The sequence below is a fragment of the Thermoascus crustaceus genome (genome assembly GCF_041956765.1).
Source record: "Thermoascus crustaceus strain CBS 181.67 unplaced genomic scaffold VTN00scaffold_3, whole genome shotgun sequence".
Taxonomy (NCBI): Eukaryota; Fungi; Ascomycota; class Eurotiomycetes; order Eurotiales; family Thermoascaceae; genus Thermoascus; species Thermoascus crustaceus.
Genome location: NW_027192529.1, coordinates 3835811 through 3856285, shown reverse-complemented (window position 1 = coordinate 3856285; position 20475 = coordinate 3835811). Strand labels below are relative to the sequence as shown.

At 47.0% G+C, this 20475-nt stretch overlaps 6 protein-coding genes across 6 annotated transcripts; 4 read left to right on the top strand and 2 right to left on the bottom strand.

Moving 5' to 3' along the window:
• Positions 1–3041: 3041 nt before the first annotated feature.
• Positions 3042–4991, bottom strand: VTN00DRAFT_6589 (uncharacterized protein; the record flags this gene model as incomplete). The annotated part of the gene is made up of 5 exons (XM_069433241.1): positions 3042–3458; positions 3517–3678; positions 3752–3966; positions 4047–4896; positions 4959–4991. 5 exons carry the CDS (start codon positions 4989–4991, stop codon positions 3042–3044), a joined length of 1677 nt encoding a protein of 558 aa, XP_069289021.1.
• A 3497-nt stretch (positions 4992–8488) lies between these two features.
• On the top strand, positions 8489–9401 carry VTN00DRAFT_6588 (uncharacterized protein; the record flags this gene model as incomplete). The annotated part of the gene is made up of 2 exons (XM_069433240.1): positions 8489–8538; positions 8597–9401. 2 exons carry the CDS (start codon positions 8489–8491, stop codon positions 9399–9401), a joined length of 855 nt encoding a protein of 284 aa, XP_069289020.1.
• Positions 9402–9890: 489 nt separating this feature from the next.
• On the top strand, positions 9891–11586 carry VTN00DRAFT_6587 (uncharacterized protein; the record flags this gene model as incomplete). The annotated part of the gene is made up of 3 exons (XM_069433239.1): positions 9891–9978; positions 10037–10074; positions 10135–11586. 3 exons carry the CDS (start codon positions 9891–9893, stop codon positions 11584–11586), a joined length of 1578 nt encoding a protein of 525 aa, XP_069289019.1.
• A 1036-nt stretch (positions 11587–12622) lies between these two features.
• On the top strand, positions 12623–14226 carry VTN00DRAFT_6586 (uncharacterized protein; the record flags this gene model as incomplete). Its single annotated transcript, XM_069433238.1, has 5 exons — positions 12623–12686; positions 12767–12886; positions 12940–13007; positions 13067–13479; positions 13545–14226. 5 exons carry the CDS (start codon positions 12623–12625, stop codon positions 14224–14226), a joined length of 1347 nt encoding a protein of 448 aa, XP_069289018.1.
• A 2194-nt stretch (positions 14227–16420) lies between these two features.
• Positions 16421–17499, top strand: VTN00DRAFT_6585 (uncharacterized protein; the record flags this gene model as incomplete). Its single annotated transcript, XM_069433237.1, has 4 exons — positions 16421–16508; positions 16571–16736; positions 16803–17136; positions 17194–17499. The coding sequence occupies 4 exons, from the start codon at positions 16421–16423 to the stop codon at positions 17497–17499; spliced, it is 894 nt and encodes a 297-aa protein (XP_069289017.1).
• A 1-nt stretch (position 17500) lies between these two features.
• Positions 17501–18050, bottom strand: VTN00DRAFT_6584 (uncharacterized protein; the record flags this gene model as incomplete). The annotated part of the gene is made up of 2 exons (XM_069433236.1): positions 17501–17641; positions 17964–18050. 2 exons carry the CDS (start codon positions 18048–18050, stop codon positions 17501–17503), a joined length of 228 nt encoding a protein of 75 aa, XP_069289016.1.
• Positions 18051–20475: the final 2425 nt, after the last annotated feature.

Sequence of the window (20475 nt, the reverse complement as noted above, 5' to 3'; positions counted from 1 at the left end):
AGTAGAGAGCCAGTAATTTTTATTCCTAGGATTATATTGTGTCCTGGCATCTGCATAATATCAAGGTTGATTTTTTCCTTATGTTATCCAATTCTCAAGATGGATTGGTCCATCTCCATTTGTACCCATCCTTCTTCATAGCTGCTGGCTGATCCATCAACTGTGGATAACTGATATGGTTCCCCTTTCCCTGCAAAGGGAATCCCATTCTTGATAACAAATATATTGCTGATAAAGTTTCTTATAGCTTCACTGTCAATTATAGCTCTTGCTTTCTTCCTATTGATCCTGACAGTGATCATTAATTATTTCAATAAGTCTGTTCTGTTAAGCATAGTACTGTTTTGCATGCTCATAGTTGGGTTCAGGAATCTAGACCCAGACTTCTGTGAGGGTCCCTCACTGGCAGGATCTTCTAGTTTTTTGACTTCCTGGAGTTTCTTGGAAACCATCCTGTTGTGTTCTTAGAGGTGTAGTGATCAGAGCATTTATTGTTATAGCAGACAGTCCAGGGGAGTTCAGCATATCCATTCTTTTCTGTGGCTGATATCTGCTTTTGATTGTCTTGTTTCTTGTCTGGACACTTCCAATCTATATGGTTATTCTTTCCACAATGGATACACAGCTTCTGCTTATAGCATCTTCTCTGTTCCTCTATCCAATTAGGATTGGATCCTCTAGGTTGTCTGCTTGCCATCTTCTGAGTGCTTTGTTCCTTTTGAGTTGCATTATCTAGTTCCATGACATCACCTTCATTTCCTGTGTGTCAAGGGGCCTGCTAAAAAGGATTGAATTGTCACTGCTCAGTTTGTCATTCAAAGAGTCTGTTGTCAATCCAGGTTGCCATAAGTATCAGGCCATTGAGATTGCTTGATTCTTCTGATGCAAGAAGCCCATTCTTGACTTCCTTCTTCAGTCCTCAATAATAATGTTCCATAAGTGCTTACTCTGACCAATCTCCAAGGAATGCTGCTAATTGCTGGAATTTGATAGTATAGTTGGCAACTGATATTTTTTGCTGAATGGACATAATAGTCCTGATAGCCTTCTTCACCTTATCCAGGTTCCTGAAGTTTTGTTTAATCCAGGTTAGGAACACATTGAAGCTACTAAAGATTTTAATAGTCTTAATTTATTATTGTCCTGGTGACTTTTTCAGGCAGTTCTTTAGGTAGAGGTTAAACCACTGAGCTGCTGTGCTTTGCAAGTAGGTTGCTGCAAATATAATCTTTCTTTCCTTATTAGGGAATTTATGGGGGTTGAAGAAAAAATAGAGTTCCAGTTGAGAGATGAAAGTCTGCAGCCTCTTCCAGTCACTATAGTAGAGGTCTGGTTTTGCAATCTTAGTCTTGGAGCTGACATCATTGTTAGTAGGATTCTGGATTGTCAGGTTTGATATGTGGCTTGTGCTTGCTTCAGCCTGTTGTCCCAGTAGATATATCTATTCCTGGAGTTAGGCATTCCCATTAATTTGGTTCTGTAGTTCATTCTGCAGCTGATTAATCTGTTCCCTAAGGGTGGTGCTCTCACCAGTTCCTTCTTGCAGCTGATTCTCCAACCAGCTGACCTGATTCTGTAATTCTCTAAGAGCTTGAATGACTTCCTGAGGGGTGATATCCTCCATTTTTGCTTCTTTTCCTGCCTGTCTTCTGCAAGAAAGGTGGTCAAAGTGTAACGGTGGGCCTAGGACTTCCTAGGCAGAGGCTTATTGGGTTTATCTTGAAGGACAGAAGACAAGGGAAAAGATAGATAATAGGCTGTTACTAGCAATGTTACCACTAGGATTGCTATTTGAGTTGACCATAGGGTCCTAATCCCCATGGCTAAGGAGTGTGTTTATATACATAGTCCCTCTGTGGGTATTGGTATACCATATGGTATACTGTATACCCAATGGTATGTTGTATACCTGGTATACCATATACCTTTTAGTCCTTGTATACCATTGATTAGTCATAATCATATGATGCCTGCGATGGCTTCTATCTCTTGTGGGGTAACATCCATTATGCAATGCTGCGTTGGGCAGCGCCGATCATAACAATAAGATAAGATCATAAGACTAATGTACCTAGCCAATGCTTTAATCATAGTTAATTGTAAGGATATATATATCCTGTCAAAATGTCTACCATTTTATTATACTTCTAGGAATTTTATGAGAAATAATTATGTTAGCATGCGAATAAGAAACCGGGAGGTCTGTCTTGCAACTGTTGCAGGTTGGGTTGGGTTGGAGAAAAAGGTGCCAAGCCAACCCAACCTGCTTTACAGTGGCCTATATTTATGTCGGGCAAAACTCATTTTTAACTTGTAACAACATAATGCCATTTCCAGTTTAGTTAGAGACTAATTAGAGATTTCGTTAAGAAGATCTCTAAGTCTTATCTAAGATTTAGTTAAGACTGTCTCTAAGCCTGTTGGCTTTTCCAGAAGATAATATCAAAGAATGAGAAAAGAGACCACTAAATATCACTTAAAGAACCTCGCTATTCTTAAAGTGTGGAGTGTCACATTTTAGGCAGCAAGGGGATAGTTACGGCACAACCTAGGATTAGACCAAGACAGGCTGAGGAAGGACTACCACGTGACTGGATCACCATGATCCATGGAGGTTGATCCATCACATGACTGGATCACCATGATCCATGAGGATCGATCCAACCATGAAGATCCAGAGGCATTGATCCATGAGCTATGATCCATCGGATAGGTATTTCCGGATAGAACCCAGCATGTATATAAAGACACTCCTTAACCATGGGGATTAGGACCCCGTGGTCAACTCAAATAGCAATCCTAGTGTTAACATTGCTAGTAACGACCTATCATCTATCTTTTCCCTTGTCTTCTGTCCTTCAAGATAAACCCAACGAGCTTTTGCCTAAGAGGTCTTAGGCCCGTCGTTACAGATAGTTGCTGTCCTATTAATTAAAATATGAAGCCTATGGCTATTAAGCACAACCAGCAGTATACAATCACTGTTTGTGCTGGAGGATCTGTGAACGCATAAAGTGGTATCTCAGCTATACATGATCAAATTACCACCATAATTCAAACATACCACGTTTCTTCCCGGCCCCCTTTTTAGTATGCTCACTGTGAGCAGCGGCGAAAGAAGCACTACCACCACTACTACCTCCATTGTACACGTTGAAGTGCTGAGGCCCCTCCTCGGAGATACGATATCCAAGATCGCACGAGGAGAATGCCACTTTGGGTTGCTGTGCATAGAAATCGTCATAGGACGAGTTTAGTGCATCTTTCAGGCTTGTAACTTTGCCACCTGGGTGAAGCTGATGCCATGGTTGCCGGCAGGAGTCTCCGTTACAGGACTTTAGCACCATCATTAAGGCGCCTAGTCGAGGAAGGATTTGCTCCAGTGGACGACCTGCAATTTGGTAGTCGTTGTGTTTGGCTGGGTTGGCGACCATGTTGACTGTCTGGTGGGGGTCTCTCTGAAGTAGGAATATTGTTAGTTATTGCTTTCCTTTTTCCCGAGGCCGGAAGACTTACCTTTGTATCGTAGAATTCCTTCTCGTTCGTGCACCAGACAGAATAGTAAAGGCTGTAGTCGTCTCCGACTAACCTCAACCCCTTGTATGTATTATTCCGGAACGATGTCTCCGAGTCATCGTGTCCATTGCTATAATACCCGTAAATTCCTTCGGCGATAGCCTGAATTATTCAAGGGTTATTACCAAGAAAAAGACAAGAACAAAGGATCATGGGACTATAGATAAATACTTACACGACCCCAGTATTCGATCGCCGCATGTTCTGACCTGGTGTCAGAGCCCTCCTGCAACTTCCACGGGAGCGGCTTGCCATCTAGACCATCTTTTGTGGCTCCGGCTATGGACAGGAAGGTAGGCGCAAGATCGGTATGACTTGTAACAACTTCCAGTGTCTGGTTTTCAGGGATTCCGGGGCCTCGCACGCTCAACGGAACGTTGATATCGGTGTCTGGCAATTGAAAATGGTAAGAAAACATCGTAAAATTATTAACATAAAGAGAAAGTTTCTTTCATGCATCCTCAACTTACCATAGCCACAGTTCTTTCCCGGTTTCATTCGATGTTGACCGATGTGATACCCGTTGTCGGTGGAAAAGAAGACGTATGTGTTATCAAGCACACCGGCCTGCTCCAGTCGGGAGATAAGACCACCGATCATCTCATCGACCGCTTGGAGCGCTCTCAGTCGAGACCGCTGAAACTCATCATTATATTTGATGAGAGTCTCATTCAGTTCAGGCAGCTCCGCAACCCAGCTGACTCCCCCTTGAATAGGGTTGTTAAAACTTGCATCACGGGGAATGATGTAGTCCTTGAAAAGATTCGCATGTCGTGGTGCATACTCTGGCCGGCCAAACCAGTCAACATTTCTGCTGGGATCATGTGAGCCATTTGAATGAGGTGCAGTGGGCGCCACTGTCAGCATCCACGGACGATCTTCTTGCAAAGCCTCATCCAGAAAGCCATGAGCCTTTTCTGAAATTACATCCGTCGAGTATTGGCCTCGGTAGCTAACAGGCTTGCCCCCATTCCGGGTCATCATCGCGTCATAGTACCGGTAGGTATATGGGTCCAACAAGAAGTCAGAGCCATTGAACCCCTTGGCATAGGGGTCATTGTAGTTCTCAACACTGTGGGCGTTCCACAGCTTTCCAACATAATATGTGTTGTATCCGGCTCCTTGCATCCATAGAGGAAGGTAGTTGTCATTCCATCCTGCCTGGACAACTTTGGGAAACCCACCATAGGGGGGCGTCACGTCCGTGACATTGGTATTATGGGGCATGCGGCCAGTCCAGATATTCGCGCGAGAGGGACAGCAGAGGGCAGTGGAACAGAAGTGCTTGAGATAACTGGTCCCTTTCTGGACTATCTTCTCCTGAAGTGTGTGCGTGGAGTGGTTACTATAAGACTGCTTGATTATGGTAACAAAGACGGTACCTGTAGTTGGGGCATGTAATCAATGCTCCCCATATGCTTGTCCTGGTCGTCTGTTAAGATGAACAGGATGTTCGGCTGATTTGAGGCTATAGCCAGCCCGCAAAATAAAAATGTACTCATTATCGACTTCATCCTGGAAATTGTGTGGGCAAATTTGTCTGAGGCCAATTCCAAGATTCACGGGGCGACAAGCATACACGTATATTTATATACCCTTATTTTTCCCCCTCCAATTATCCTCATAGGCTGAGGGGAGCTCTTGTGTCATTCCCCCACCAGAGTTGCTCAGCGACAATCATTGTGACTTCTTTCCCGTGTGGAGTCGGGTAATTGTAGGATCGGCAATTGTACGGAGAATATTGTATTGGAACAGACAATTCATGAGGATAAAGCGAGATCTTCATGATGCGGAGTATCTTAAGAGGAGCGCCGTATGAAGCGAAACAGATCCGTGGATAAATTGCGAAATCTGAACGCAGATTGCGATAGATGGTAGTCGTGGGCTTCCTTTGTGTCTTCGAGCAGAGACCACGGACAGCATTTGAGATGCCCAAAAGGGCAATAATAACATCAGTATATCGGATATGATGTGATCGATTGATTATGCACTACAAATAATGCTCCGCCAATACCATGCATGGTATGAAGTAAGCGAGCTTTTAGTGTCTGCATAACTTGTCTTTAGTGTCCACACTATTCTACAATAGCACTATGAGAGAACCCCACACCATGTGAAGGCGCCCAGAAGAAGCACACTGTTGATGATGTTGTTGTTGTTGTTGCAATAGAAATAACGGTACTAATATATGCCAGAATGCTTTCTCAATTGACTATATGAACCAAATGAGGGGTACAATAATCAGAGCTATATGCAGAGTTTACAGGAGATCCCCACTGTCTAAGCTGTGGTACTGTTATTAACGAGAAGACACTCACGCATATCTTTTGATTCCAGGACCGTATAACGAGACGCAACACATCCATTGGAAAGGTTGAGGGTATCCAAGCATACAGCGCTAAACAGACATTAGGATATTTCCAACTGTATCTGCAATATCTGGTTGTGAACATCGCCCAGGAAAGGCAAAGAGACCATGGTTGACTGGATTTCGCAATGCGAGTCCCGTTCCCAGAAGAAGCTGAAAATGCTTTAGTGTTGATAGGTCCTTGCTGGCTTTTTATCGTCATGTATATGTGTGAGAGGCGCGGATATAGCCCCTACGGTTTTCTCATATGTGTATATGTCTCTTGGAAAGATGGTCTGTTGATGTAACGTATCTACACTCGATTGACTCTCATTTTTAGACGCATATGAATCTCATAGACGATAAACTCATCTTCTTGGACATGCATTATTCATTTGCTGCAGATGTAGTCTGCGATCTAATGTGTCAGTTGCTCTTTAATAACCCGTAATATCTAAATTCCTGACGCTAATGCCTACTATATTAAGTCGCGATATTACCTCTCGAACTAATATGCGCTATACGCTTACCTCTTGCCCAGAAGCTGAGTGTCGGTGCAATATTCTGCATTAGCATCATTTGTATTATCGTGGCAGCTATTCAAGTGGTTCAGGTCGGTTCCAAGGCGAATGAAGATAGTGAATTGAGTGACAGTCATGGCTGGCCCTTCTGGAGTATTATCGGGGCAGGAATTTCGAATTTGGTACGTTATCTTAAATTAATTTTTTGAAGGAATTGCATACAATTAACTGAAACGTTAGCGTTCCACTAACCGAATAGTCTTCTAACCGATCTGTTGCGATGATTGGCTGCCTTCCTACTTTCCACATTATATATATCGCAAGGCTCGAAAATCAAACAAATACATTTACTCTTCCGGATCCACCTCAAAGAAGCAGACAGAAAGCGCATCTTGCTAGCATGTAGAACAACATTAGCACATCCAGATTGTTTGTGAAGATGGGATGCTATCGCGATCGATGACAATGACCCGTGGAATTGGTGGGGGCACATTAGGTACTCGCATAGTCTTGCTAAATCTTCCACTGAAAAGGCAGCGAGGTGTTTGTCACGTGAGGGGAAAGAACGCAGAAAGCAGCGTCGACTGACACAGAAGAGTCTCATTTCCCCCGACTTACAGCCTATAGTGGTATTCACGCCGGTGAATGCTTCTGATCTTACGCGAGAGTTGACGGCAGGTGAAAGTGCAGCAATCGAGAGACCTGACCATTGAAGAGGTATTAGAGTCCTCCGCCGTCACGTTCAGCGGAAATCGGAAGGTGTGTCGCCTGCCAGTGCCAATCGACAGGAGTCATAAGGAGGCCTCCGAGCTTTTTACCATGATCCTAACTCTTGGTCTTGAATGTAGTTGTCGATGGAAGAAGAAGAAGCCTGCTACACCAATGGTGAACAGAGGACCCACATCACGTTCGAAGCTCGGTGAGAAATCCCGTATCTAGGAGGTCTTTTTCGAGATATTTTACTGATCATATATAGCCTGGTGCGTTTTGTCAAATGGTCGTCCATTGAGCTGAGTGATGACTCGAGCGTTGACTGACTGACTATCGACTTGGGACTCAACAGCAGACAATGCAGGACCCGGCATCTCAAATGTGATTTTCCTCTGTACCTCTTGCGAGATCTGTTTGCTTAATGACGAGATCTAATTCTTGTATTCTCAGGCGATGGCGCACGCCCATGCAGCGGCTGCCACAAGAAAGGAATAGAGTGTGCCTACGCTGAGCTGCCTACATTTGCGGCACGGGGTGAGTTGCCATGCATGAATCCTCTCCTTCCCAGAGTCTTGGCTAAACCAGGGAAATTTGCTGTAGAGTGGAATCCTGCGGAGGCTGGATTTTCACCAGAGCGTATCGAAGGAATAGCTCATTCTCCTGTTGCACGTGGGCCAGGTATGTACATGTACCTACAGAGGGGAAAGGTCCTAGGAATCTATTGACCGAAGCATTGTAGGTACATTGTCTATTTCTTTTGTGAATGAAACCAGCGGTGTTGAGAGCAACTATACAGTACTCCCAACAGACGACCATACGACCGTCGCACCGTCAGATACAAATAAAACGACAAGCTCGTCTGATCTTTCGCTGTCCCACCCGGTCCAGTCAGCACTCCAGAGTCCTGGATCAGATCATTCGTACGGGGCTGGAGTTCCTGCGCCGTTGAATCCAATCACATCGCCTACAGATGCCTTTTTCATGAATCGTTTCTGTACGGTTATTGGACCGTGGTTTGACCTATTCGATTCACGGAGGCGATTTTCTCTCGAAGTGCCTCATCTGGCTCTGCAGCATCGACTGCTTCTTCTTTCAGCGTTGGCTTGCGCCGCAACACAACATCATCTAACTTCCGCGCAACCGGTTAAGACAGCTCTTACCTACTATGATGAAGCCTTGCAACTTCTGGGAGTCTCCTTGAAGGACTTTTCCCGCTCATCTTCCGCAGCGGTGTTTGCATCGTGCCTGCTCCTGGCACACTGTGAGATGATTGGTGCTAGTACTCGTGACTGGCATCTTCACCTTTCAGGAGCATTATCGCTGGTGACGACGTATGGCTGGAACCGGTGCACAGCTGGGTTGGGCCAAGCTTGCCTGTGGTGCGTAATCTCCGAACCTACTTACTCAACCTGGTCTTATGGTTTCTGATAGCATACCCTAGGATCTACTATCGGATGGATATTCTATCTTCCCTAGCGACTGCAGAATGTACCAGACTCCAGACAACTACTTGGGACGCTGCTAAAAACGGTGTTAGCTGGACAATCGAGTCTTGGTCCAACCATGCTGTGCTCTTGCTTGCAGAGGTTCATAATCTGCTGTGTGAAGTTCGGGAAGAGCACGGCTTCTCTCCGAGACTGTTCGAACGGTGGCAGAGTTTGGGTGCGCGCATCGAGTTACATGAGCAATCCCAGCCGCCCGAATTCCAGCCTCTGGCAGTACTCGACGCTGAACCAAACAACGAGAAGGACCCATTCCCTTCTACCTCATACATCAATGAAGCTGTCAGTGCAGCTATCCAGATGTTTGACCTCGCGAGGTTACTTCTTGTTCTGGCCCGTCCCGAGCGCAGCCATCACGAACGCGCGACAAGACTGATGAGAAATGGCGAGATCGCGGAAGTCTTTGTTGTTAGGGTAATTGCAAATAGTATCGTGAACCGAGGCACAATCAATTGGGTCAATGCAGTGCAACTCCTTCATTCGGCTGGGATGGCATTGGTGGGGTGGGTGCGCCGGAAAGCCCTGCTTGGATGCCTCGAAGACATCCAGGCCGAAACGGGCTGGAATACGCGACACAACATCAACGCTCTTCTCGACTGGTGGGGCTGGTCCGGGCCTCTGCAACAGAGATGCCAGACATGGAGAGATGTATACGAAGAGATCGGGCCCCGTCAGAGGATTGGAGACTTCCTGTTGCGCATGTTCGAAGTGAGAAGAATGGGCGAAGGAGGTGTCCAGATATAGCGATCCAGCCCCGCACCGTGAGAAAACCAGGGACGCTGGACGGACGCTGGACAGACGTCATCCTTCTAAGCTGTCTGCAGGACTTTTGTACAGGTTCTGCGCGGAGATGTTGTCCATCATCCATGCCGAAAGCTGCCGCGTCTTCCCCGGAAGGAAGGTGGGTCCGGTCCGGGGTGTCTGGGGCCGCGTCACGTGATAACACGCCGGTCTTGACCGTCAGCCTCGATCTGGCCAATCAGGTGATGCGGAGCTTCTGGACAGAGACGGCGCATCCCTGCTTGGCGCTGGCGCTTTGAGGGGAATTCCCGGGGTAAACAGGAGTGGTTTGCCTATTGACACAACTGCCGAACACAACTGAAGAAGATTTGTTTAACTTGGCATATAAATATGCCTTGCCGCTCCCAGGGAGAATAAGCACGTTTCTCAGGGGTATCTCATGTTATCCCTTGTTCTAACTTCTTTTGAGTAGCTCTGCTGCAATCTGCCAAGATGGGGTTCTCATCGAGATTCACCCCGTACACCGCTACGCTGGGCGGTTTGAGCGGCTTTCCGCTCCAGATGGCAGTGGCATCTATCGGTATTTATCATCTCGGAGCCTTGTACCCTTCTTTGCTCGTATACTGATCAACTGACAGCCACGTGCGCCTTCTGGCTATTTGGATACGACATGAGTGTTGGTCTTTGAAATCCGATAGACACTACCCGAGCCTATGCTAACCTGTCGGGTTACTAGGTCATGGGCGGTGTCATTACGGAGGAGCCGTTTCTTTCTGTTTTCCCGGAGACCAAAGATGCCAGCATGCAGGGCATCATTATTGCGTTGCTGGAGCTTGGAGCCTTGATCGGTTCCATCTTCTGCACGTTCTATGGAGATTGGCTCGGTCGACGAGGAACTGTCTTTATCGGAATGTCCTTTATGGTTGTAGGCGGTGTCCTGCAAACGGCGGCTTGGTCTGTTGCCCAACTAGGCGTCGGCCGTGTCTTGTCTGGAATTGGACTCGGCCTCCAGGTTGCAACCGTTCCGACTTGGCAGAGTGAGTGCGCGAAGCCGAAGTCGCGCGGCAGATGGGTAATGATCGAAGGGGGCCTTCAGACTACCGGCGTAGCGTGCGGTCAATGGATCGGATACGGATTCTTCTTTGCTGAAGGCCAATCACAGTGGAGAGGGCCAGTTGGGATCCAGCTTATCCCCGCCGTGATCGTGGTTTGTTTCATCATGTTCCTTCCGGAATCACCGCGCTGGTTGGTCAAGCATGGAATGACGGCTGAGGCTACCTACAACCTTTCGAAACTGCGTGGATTGCCGGAAGATCATCCTTTAGTCATTGAAGAGCGAGATTCCATTGTTGCTTCGTTCGAAGCCCAGAAATCAGCAGCACCTTTCTCTTATAAGGAGCTTTTCCAGAACGGCAAGACACAGACATTCCGCCGCGTGTGTCTAGCGTTCTTCATCCAGGCCGCGCAACAGCTGTCTGGAATCAACCTTGTATCCACTTATGCTAACCAGATCCTCCGTGATAGCTTCAACCTCAACGCATCTATGTCTCATTTGATCGCTGCGTGCGGCGGTGCTGAATATGCCATATGTTCGATTCTCTCTGTTTTCCTGATTGAGGGGCTCGGCCGCCGAAAAGCATTTCTCATAACCGTGACGGGAATGACGGCCTCGTTTATTGTGATCCCGGTTCTTCTGTCGACCGGAACACGACCGAACCAATTAGCTGCAGCAGGGCTGCTGTTCTTATACAACACGTTCTTTGGCCTTGCATGGGTCGGAGGACCATTTCTTTACTCTGCTGAAATTGCCCCTCTACGATGCCGAGCCCAGGTCAACGGTATCGCAGCTGCAGCAAACTGGATATTCTGTTTTGTGGTGGTCATGACGATCCCACCAGCATTTGCAAACATCCAGTGGAGGACCTACATCATCTACGCGGTGCTGAACGCATGTTTTATTCCGATCATCTACTTTTTTCTTGTCGAGACCAAGGGACGTTCTCTCGAGGAACTTGACATCGTCTTCGCCGCACCTGGAGACCCAGTCAAGAATGAGAAGAGGATGCCGCATGATATTCCCTTGGCGGAGGGTCGCCAAATTCTGGGTCTGGACGTGGAGGAATACCATGAGAAACCAGTGTCGCAACAGCAGGTTGAGAACATGCCGGTTGCCGCTTTTCAAGTGTAAGACCTTGTATTTCTAATTGACAAATGAACAAGAAATCGACCGCGAGGTAAGAAAACAACAGGGAAGGGAACCTATATAAATGGATGCACTATATATGTTTGTGATGAGCCCAAAGATCGATGAGCTTCAGATGTTGATGACAGTGACATGTACATTATGAAAAGTTTACGGTTTTCGCACAGGAACTCGTGAAAATACTTGAATTTCATGAAGGAGTTGGAGCAATTAGAAATATATTAACGGAGTTTATAATAGGATTCTGCAAAGCGTATCAGGCCGCCTAGGAAGGAAGTTGCTAATGTAATGTCTCCATCCTTTTTATCTCTGTAGCTGGCAGAGCGCTCCTCAGTTGGCAGAACCTCGATCTCGCAGGTCCAGGGCCAGGTCTTGATAGGAAGACAGCACATGGCATATCATCACGCATTAATTGGCTCAATTTGTTGCCTTCGGGAACCAATCTCCGGAAAAGGGACTCAGTACGATTGGTAACCTCGGTTTTCACCGGAAAAGGGTCCCAGTGAGCTCATGGCACAGTGGGACTCTGTATGTACTCTAAACTTGGAAGTTGTGAAGCCATTCCGAGGAACTTGCTTATCGACGGGGCCGTGGGGACGGAACCCCGAGGGGGTTTTCCCCGGAAGGAAAGTCCTTCCTGGGAAGTTAGCCAAACCTTATCTGAACCCAATCAAGAACCGTATCTCTCTCTCTCTCTCTCTCTCTCTCACTCTCTGCGGGGGAAGACAGACAGGCCAGTAGGTGAGAACACTCACAGGGACCTGGGTCTGTTTTCTCTTCGGGTCCATCGATATGGATCTCGGGGTACTTTCTCCGGGCCGGAAGCTGGCCAGCTTACGGAATACGGGGTCATTTGACCGAGAGCGACATATAAAAAGGCTCAGGATCTCCTCCCCGCTGTCTGGTCCTGGTTCTGTTTCTTGAACCTTTCTCTGTATCTCGGTATATTCATCGTGTTGTGTTGTGTCTCTTGTATTATTGAAGTTTATTAGAGTAAGATCGCATATCGGTCATCGCAACCATGACGATCCAACAACAATGGAACGGCAAACCATTGAGTATCAGGACGATTGGTACCTGTGCAGGTGAGCTTTCTTTTTCATACCGGTGCTAGATGTAAGAGTTCTTAATCGAATTTCTTCTAACTCATTTGTATGTACTGTAGGGACATCCATGGATGGCCTTGACATCGTACACATCCACTGGACGCAGGAGCATCCTGAAGCTCCGCTGAAGATGAAGCTGCTGCGGTATGGGGAGGTGCCGTTTGATGGGCCGCTGAAGAGTATGTCATCGATCGTATTCGTTGCTATGGGGATATCTGACTGGCGATTGTAGAGCGGGTTATGCGTCTCATTAGGGAGAACAAAACGTCGCCGGAGGAGATTGCTATTGTCAATATGCAGGTACGATGACTAAAGTAACTGCAGAGAATTGGACAGGACTGATAAGAATGGACATCTAGCTCGGAGAATTCACTGCAGACGCGATCCTAAAGTTCGCAAAAGACGAAGGCTTCAACCTGCAGGAAGAAGTCGACCTCATCGCCGGCCAGGGCCAGACCATCTGGCACCTCCCGCTTCCCGAGCTGTTCGAAGGCGACCAGATCCGTGCACACATCGACATGGCTGAAATCTCAGTTATCGCGGCCAAGACAGGCGTGACGGCGATCTCTGCGTTCCGTGTCGGCGACGTGGCTCTGGGGAGACAGGGCTGTCCGCTCTTTGTGGCGTTCGATGGACTCTGCGCGACGCATCCGACGATGAATCGTGCTGTGCAGAATATTGGGGGTATTGCGAACATTACGATGCTGCCGAAGGGGGATATTAGGCAGGGATATGACTTTGACACTGGCCCAGGGAATGTCTTTATTGATGGGTGAGTGCTAGGACATAGCCTCATGGGTATATGGAACATTCCTAACCAGAGAGATGTACTTCCAGAGCCATCCGCTACTTCACCAACGGCGAGAAGCAGTACGACAAAGACGGCGAGATGGGTGCCAAGGGCAAAGTCGACCAGGAGATCGTCGACGAGGTCCTCGCCGGCCCGTACTTCGTCCACGACATCCCCAAGACCACCGGCCGCGAAACCTTCGGCGACAACCTGAGCGAGGAGCTCTGCAAACGCATGCTCGCCAAGGGTGCCACCCCCGAAGATTGCGTCGCGACCATCACACGCATCACGGCCCAATCCCTCGTCGACGGCTACCGCCGTTGGGGTCCCCCGGGCGGCATCCAGGAGATCTACCTCGGCGGCGGTGGCTCCTACAACCCAAACATTATCAACTACATCCGCGAGCAGCTCCCCGAGACCAAGGTCCAACTTCTCGACGTTTTGGGTATCCCCTGCGGATCCCGCGAGGCCATGGACTTTGCGTTCAAGGGCCTCGAATGTATCCTGGGTCGGGCGCTGATCGTCCCGCAGCGCGTCGAGTCCGATCGGGCCGGTATTATCGGACAGATCCAGCCTGGAACAGGGACGCATTATCACCGGCTGATCAAGCATGTGCAGGACTTCTGGGGCGACTGGCCGCTGGAGAAGAGGATGAATCCTGTTTTGCAGATGGAGATTGTGAGGGATGGTGTTGAGAGCAAGGTGAATGGGCCTAATGGGGCCAGTTGAAGGCGTTGTAGAAGTATCTACCTAGTCTGTACAGTATGTATGTAAGAAACCCGTTCACTTATATAGACAAGACGATAGATCGTGGATATCTATGCAGTTATAAACAATAATACCTTCTGTCATGTAAATCACTGTAGGAGAACAAAGAATCTAGCCGGGATACAGCTGCATGACACAGACCAAATACTGCAGGATTAATCAATCCATGGAATTTTGAATAATAAATTAACGGATTGGCAGGGCTTGCCAGATCGAAATGTGATCTTATTCCGGTTCTCTACGTATTGACCAAACTCGAGTAGATAAAAGCCAAAAAGGGAAAAGAAACTAGTGACAGAGACAAATCTCATCTGAGGGGCTATGTACAAAACTAGGAACATGGATGCTAGCAAATAAAATATGATTTGTATGTAAGGTAGCATTGAGATACTGGCTCTGATTATTAAGAAGAGAAAGCTAGGTGGCCTATCGAGATCTATAAAGTAGGCGATCATATCTTTCAGCACCCCTCCCCTGCTACCTACTGTCTTGGCACATTGCTGTTCTAAAATTACATGACTGTGAAGCCACTGGAGGGTACCTGGGCACTATGATAAGTCACAGGCCGTAGACAAAGCCAGTCCAGATCAAAATATAGCAAAGGCAGCAAGCTAAGTGGCTTGGACAGGGGGGAGGGGGTGCCGAAAGATATGGTTGCCTCCTATAGTTCACTGGCCATGTGAGGGAAGGTGCTCTACCAGAAATGATAACCCTTTAGCGTTGCCTCCTGCATATTAGGATCCTGAAATATTAACATGATGCAAGAATGTTACCTACTGGCAGCGTCCTCCAAGTTCCAGCCGGAATTCAACTGCAAGTTGTTCATGCAGCAGAATAAGTCTGCACCTCGTTCTCCGCGTCGCTTATCTTATCAGCAGAGCCGTCCCTTGCAGATTATGCTGTACGACACGAAGAGAACGACCTTTGTCATCAAGGATTGCATGTCACACACCGGTGTGATTGATCATGGCCTCAGTCGGAGGCGGGATTCCGAATTGAACCAGGTACGTGCACTCACACACTATCCGATTGTCGTTGACCAAAATTAGGTATCGATCGCAAGTTACAGATTTGAGGATTATCTCCGAATCCGATGTCTCCATCAGATTCTGACAGGTCCATTATTCTTCAGCCCCAGTGGGATCATGTACGATGCGGGCCCGGCGGAGATACTACGGAGAAATTCCAGCGCAGAGTATTCTGAGACTGGACCTGAGTACAGTATCGCGAGCTCTCGGCCCCGAAGCGATCTGTTCTCAACCAATGATTTCCATCACTTCTAACCCGAGGACCCAACTCTCCGCTAGACTCTTAGTACCTATCTGTCACCTGCTTGACGTCGATCTTCCCCGCTGAAGAGCCTATTATGCTAGTCTGTCGAACCACGTTGTGTCTGTCAGTGTCTGGTGCCTAAGCACGGTGCGGCTTGCTGTTATTGAGACGGAGAATTCTTGTCCTTCTTCGTTTAATCTCGCGTTGACCATCTTGATCAAACTTATCGATAAACGGCTGACCTGACGGTTGAGAAATACTTCCATATAAAACTAGGTATATCGCCTAACAAGAAAATTCGAAAATATGGACTACATCAGACCGGCCGCTGGTAGAGTGGGTGTCTGGCTTCCGAAAAGTCCGCCTCTAAAATGTCTCGTTTTGAGCTACTTATTCCGGCAACTTTCAATCAGCCCTGGCCCCCAAGATTCGAGCCGAACTGAACGCTAGGACGCAGCGTACCTCATGACCACATGTCTTGGGTTTTCGAACCTTGCTTTTGACGAGGAATTGAATTCAAAGCCAGATATAACCGAGGTAGCTTGGCCCGTCGATCATTTCTATTTTCACAACATAATATTCCTCCGACCATTATTCTGAGCCGTGCGAATGTACATGGTCTATCTGCAGCCACGGAATCGCCGGCGTAAGCACAGGTCCACAACACATGCAAAAGACTGGGCTCGACTGTTCCTGTCGGAGATACATCCACGATGCTACCTTATTTCTACACCGCCTGTCCTCCCCTTGAAGTAGTATCCAAGGGTGGAGATATAAGTCGCGAGCGTCCCAAGCCTGCCTTGGAGGTTATGTAGCGATTGGCCGGCTTCCCAGATAAAATCTGTTATCCTGTATCGAGGTTCCTGTTCGTCTCGAGATCATAATGCTCAATTCTGTAGCAAAATGGGCCGTTACGGCCTTGACGCTGAGCTCATTTGTCTCTGCTGCTCCTTATAAACTAGGTCGTCGAGGTAGGCACGCAGAAGTTACCACTAGCTTTGCCTGTATCTGTCTTTGCTGACATTATTTCGAGATGTTTCGGCGGACCTCCTTCACCAGTTCAACCTCTTCGAGCAATATTCAGCTGCAGCGTATTGTCCGGAGAACTACAATTCAACAGGCACGAAGTTGACGTGCTCTGCGCAGAACTGCCCGCTTGTGCAGGAGGCGGATACGAAGACGATCGACGAGTTTGCGGGGTACGTGATACATATCTGACAATAAAGGATACTAATGAAATCTGGAAGCTAACGCCGTACATATAGTTCGAGCTGGGGAGACGTAACGGGATTTCTGGCCGTCGACAACACGAACAAGCTCATCGTGATGTCCTTCCGTGGAAGCAGATCAACTGAGACGTGGATCTCCAACTTCGACTTCGTCAAGGACAAGGTTGACGATGTCTGCAACGGCTGCGAGATCCACGACGGATTCTGGCGATCGTGGAACTCGGTGTCGGATACCCTCACGCCTCAGCTTAAGTCTACCGTCTCCCAGTACCCAGATTACACGATTGTCTTGACGGGCCACAGCGCCGGTGCAGCCGTGGCTACTGTTGGGACCGTCGTTCTGAGAAATGCGGGATACACGGTTGATCTGGTAAGTGTCGAATTAACTTAACACCACCTGCTCTGATAAAAGACTAATATCTTAAAGTACTCCTACGGCTGCCCCCGCATCGGGAACAAAGAGCTCGCCGAGTACATGACATCCCAAACGTCCGGCACAGACTACCGCCTTACCCACACCAACGACTACGTGCCCCAGATCCCACCCACTTGGGCCGGCTACAGCCACCTCAGCCCCGAGTACTGGATCACGACTCCCAACAATGTGACCGTGACCACGTCGGACATCCAAGTCATCCAGGGGATCGACTCTACGGAGGGAAATGCCGGCTCCGGTGGAATGTCTACTGACGCTCATGGGTGGTATCTCGGACCAATTAGCGTCTGTGAATGAGCTAGCTGAACGTTTCTATTTTATATACTAGACGACAGATGCGTCTGTACGAAAAGTCTTGGTTATGATATATGTACTTGTGCAGGCAGCTTCCTAGCTGCAACAACAAACCCTGTGAATATGACTGGTCTAAATGATGTATCTATTTGCAGCTATTATATGTCATTATCATCATTATCATCATTATCATCATTATCATCATTATCATCATTATCATCATTATCATCATTATCATCATTATCATCATTATCATCATTATCATCATGACCTGGAAGGTGTTGTACGACACTAACGTTAATGTTTTCAGAACGATTCTAAGGTATGTGCATATATAGATAAGTGCGGAACTACATTTCTAATTCGGAAATCCTTCTTATGGCTAGTCATAATAATATCGTGGCTTCGCAAAAAAATAATCCAATGACCATCATCCGGGCCCCGATTACCAACTGTTCTCAGCTCACCAGAATCAGTCGGGGTTTTCCGACAGCGTAACTCCAATGGAGGAAGAGGAGTTGGAGACACGGGAGAGTCACGCAGTTGCGAGACATCGGAAACACGTTCCTTTCCTTTCGAGAATTCTATAATAGAATTAGTACAACACTCGACGGTCCAGAAAAGACAAGATATACTGCGAACGAGAGGCGTTTCAGGAGATGACTCAGTGCGAACTCGTTTGGCAGAAGGTTTGACAACGTCACAACTGGACTTGGACGCAAAACCTTTCGAAGAAGCACCCTTAGATGCGGAATTCTTACGACTCACGGTGTATGTAGGAACATCATCAGAGGGAATGACGTTGTCGGCAATGCGTCTCTCGGTCTAGGCTATGACCCTATCCTTATGTGTAAGCATAATATTGCATATTGACCTATTGACCCTTAGCGCTAAAGTCGATAAGATCACACCTTGTTTCATATAACGTGTAACCTGTGTCGTATGAGCTGCGGAAAATTTCGGGGAGGTATAGATCGGATACCTCTCTCGCTAGGGGGACAAGGTTGATTCCCGCATGATCAATGGATATTGTTCACAATCCATGAGAGCATTTTGGCAGGCTTTTGTATTTTTCATGGGCAAATCGTTCTCCATCAGAATATTGAGAACAGCATCTTGAATTGATGGTCATCAAGAATAATAAGCAGATACAAGTGACAAGTTATCCATTTCACGGGCCATACTAAAGATTTTATCATCTTCTAAAGCTGCCTCAAGCCAAGGATTTGCGCATACTAAAGTCTCACAGATATATCAGTCTGCAGTGGGAGAGACTTTGACATTATATTTTTTTCTTGATTAATAGCATCCTCTGTCCCTCTGGCTTGGTTAGGAAATTGGTAAGTGCAGCGTGGAATAGTGCCTCTGATAGTGATTTTCCATTTTATCAGTGTTGCAAACTATTCCAGTGTGTCATACTTGTATTTTGGATGCCAGGAACCCTTTACACTTTCCAGTTTATCTTCACCAGAAGAGTTTGACAGCTCGCTTTGGGGGCTTGGATCTTTGACATAGTCCTTGATCCAGGGATATTCGGATTTCAGGTGCTCACTGCCTGCGCCAGTTTATTGAACAAATTGCTGAATAGGTTTTGGCCCAATGCAGTGGCACACCATGGTACTCCCACAGATCATCTTCCAAGGAAAATATCTTTTGGCTCCTTGTCAGGAGGATCCTGTGTATAGTCTTAATTGTGTCTCTTTGGTCAGCCATATCTGAAGAATGATACAGTCACTGCATTTTTCAATCTCCACATGACATTTTTGTCATGAGGTTGCAGTCACATTTTGCTTCTTTATAGAGGTAAGATGCTGGTCCAAAGGTAATTAACTTTCTCTTCCAGAGATTCATTATTAATTTGGTTGATTTATTTTGCAATAGGCGCGCTGTGGATGTCTCTAAACCTATTAGCAAATCCGTACGCCAGAACAGTGAATCATTACCAAAATACTTACTGGCGTTGCTGTCTTGAACTTTCTCAGAGCTGTAGAGAAAGTCTTACTGGGACCAGACCAGTTGCTGTTCTGTCTGACCCAAGCTACTCAAGAAGTGTTGGGCCATGATCCTTCCAGAAGTTTAGATTCAATATCTAATAAGTGAAAACAATTCTTGTTGTGGGAGAGAGCTATACTTTCGCCAATAGGAACCCTGACGGTGTATTTGGAAATGCACAATTATTACTGACGTTGTAGCATCCGGTGATTGTAATTTTTGGTTTGATAGGCTATTGGAAAAAATCTCTCTTTTTGACCATCAGAATATTCCAACTTGAGCTCGGTATGACTATAAAAATAGTCCTAAAGAACAGGATGATCCAGTTTCAGTTCGCTAAACTCAGACCTGGAATCAAAAAGGAAAAAAATGTGGGAAAGTTTTGCTTGTGTAGATGTAACGGCAGGCCTAAGACTTCTAGGCTGGGGCTCGTTGGGTCTATCTTGAAGACAGAAGACAAGGGGAAAAGATAAATAAGTAGGCCGTAGTTACTAGCAATGTTGCTATCCTGATTGCTATTTGAGTTGACCACGGGGTCCTAATCCCCATGGTTAAGGAGCGTCTTATATACATGATGAGTTCTGTCCGGAAATACCTATCCGCTGGATCATGACTATGGATCATAGAGGTGGATCGTAGACTTGGATCGTGAGGATGGATCGTAGATGATCCAGTATGGTCATGTGACTGGACCTCCCCCTCGCCAGCCTTGTCGGTAATCTCTAGGCTGTGCTGTAACAGTAACGTAATCGGACACCGAGCGGGCCAGGACACCGAGCGGGCCACGTAACCAACCAACGCGACATATTCATCAACTTCAACTACAAATATGCCACCAAAACAAGCAAAACAAGCGGATTCAGCAGTTCAGCAAGAGGGCCGTATCTTGCTTGCCATCAAAGCAATTCAATCAGGTCAAATAAAAAGCATTTGAGCGGCTGCAAAAGCATATAATGTGAAGCGATCTACATTGACCTACCGCGTACA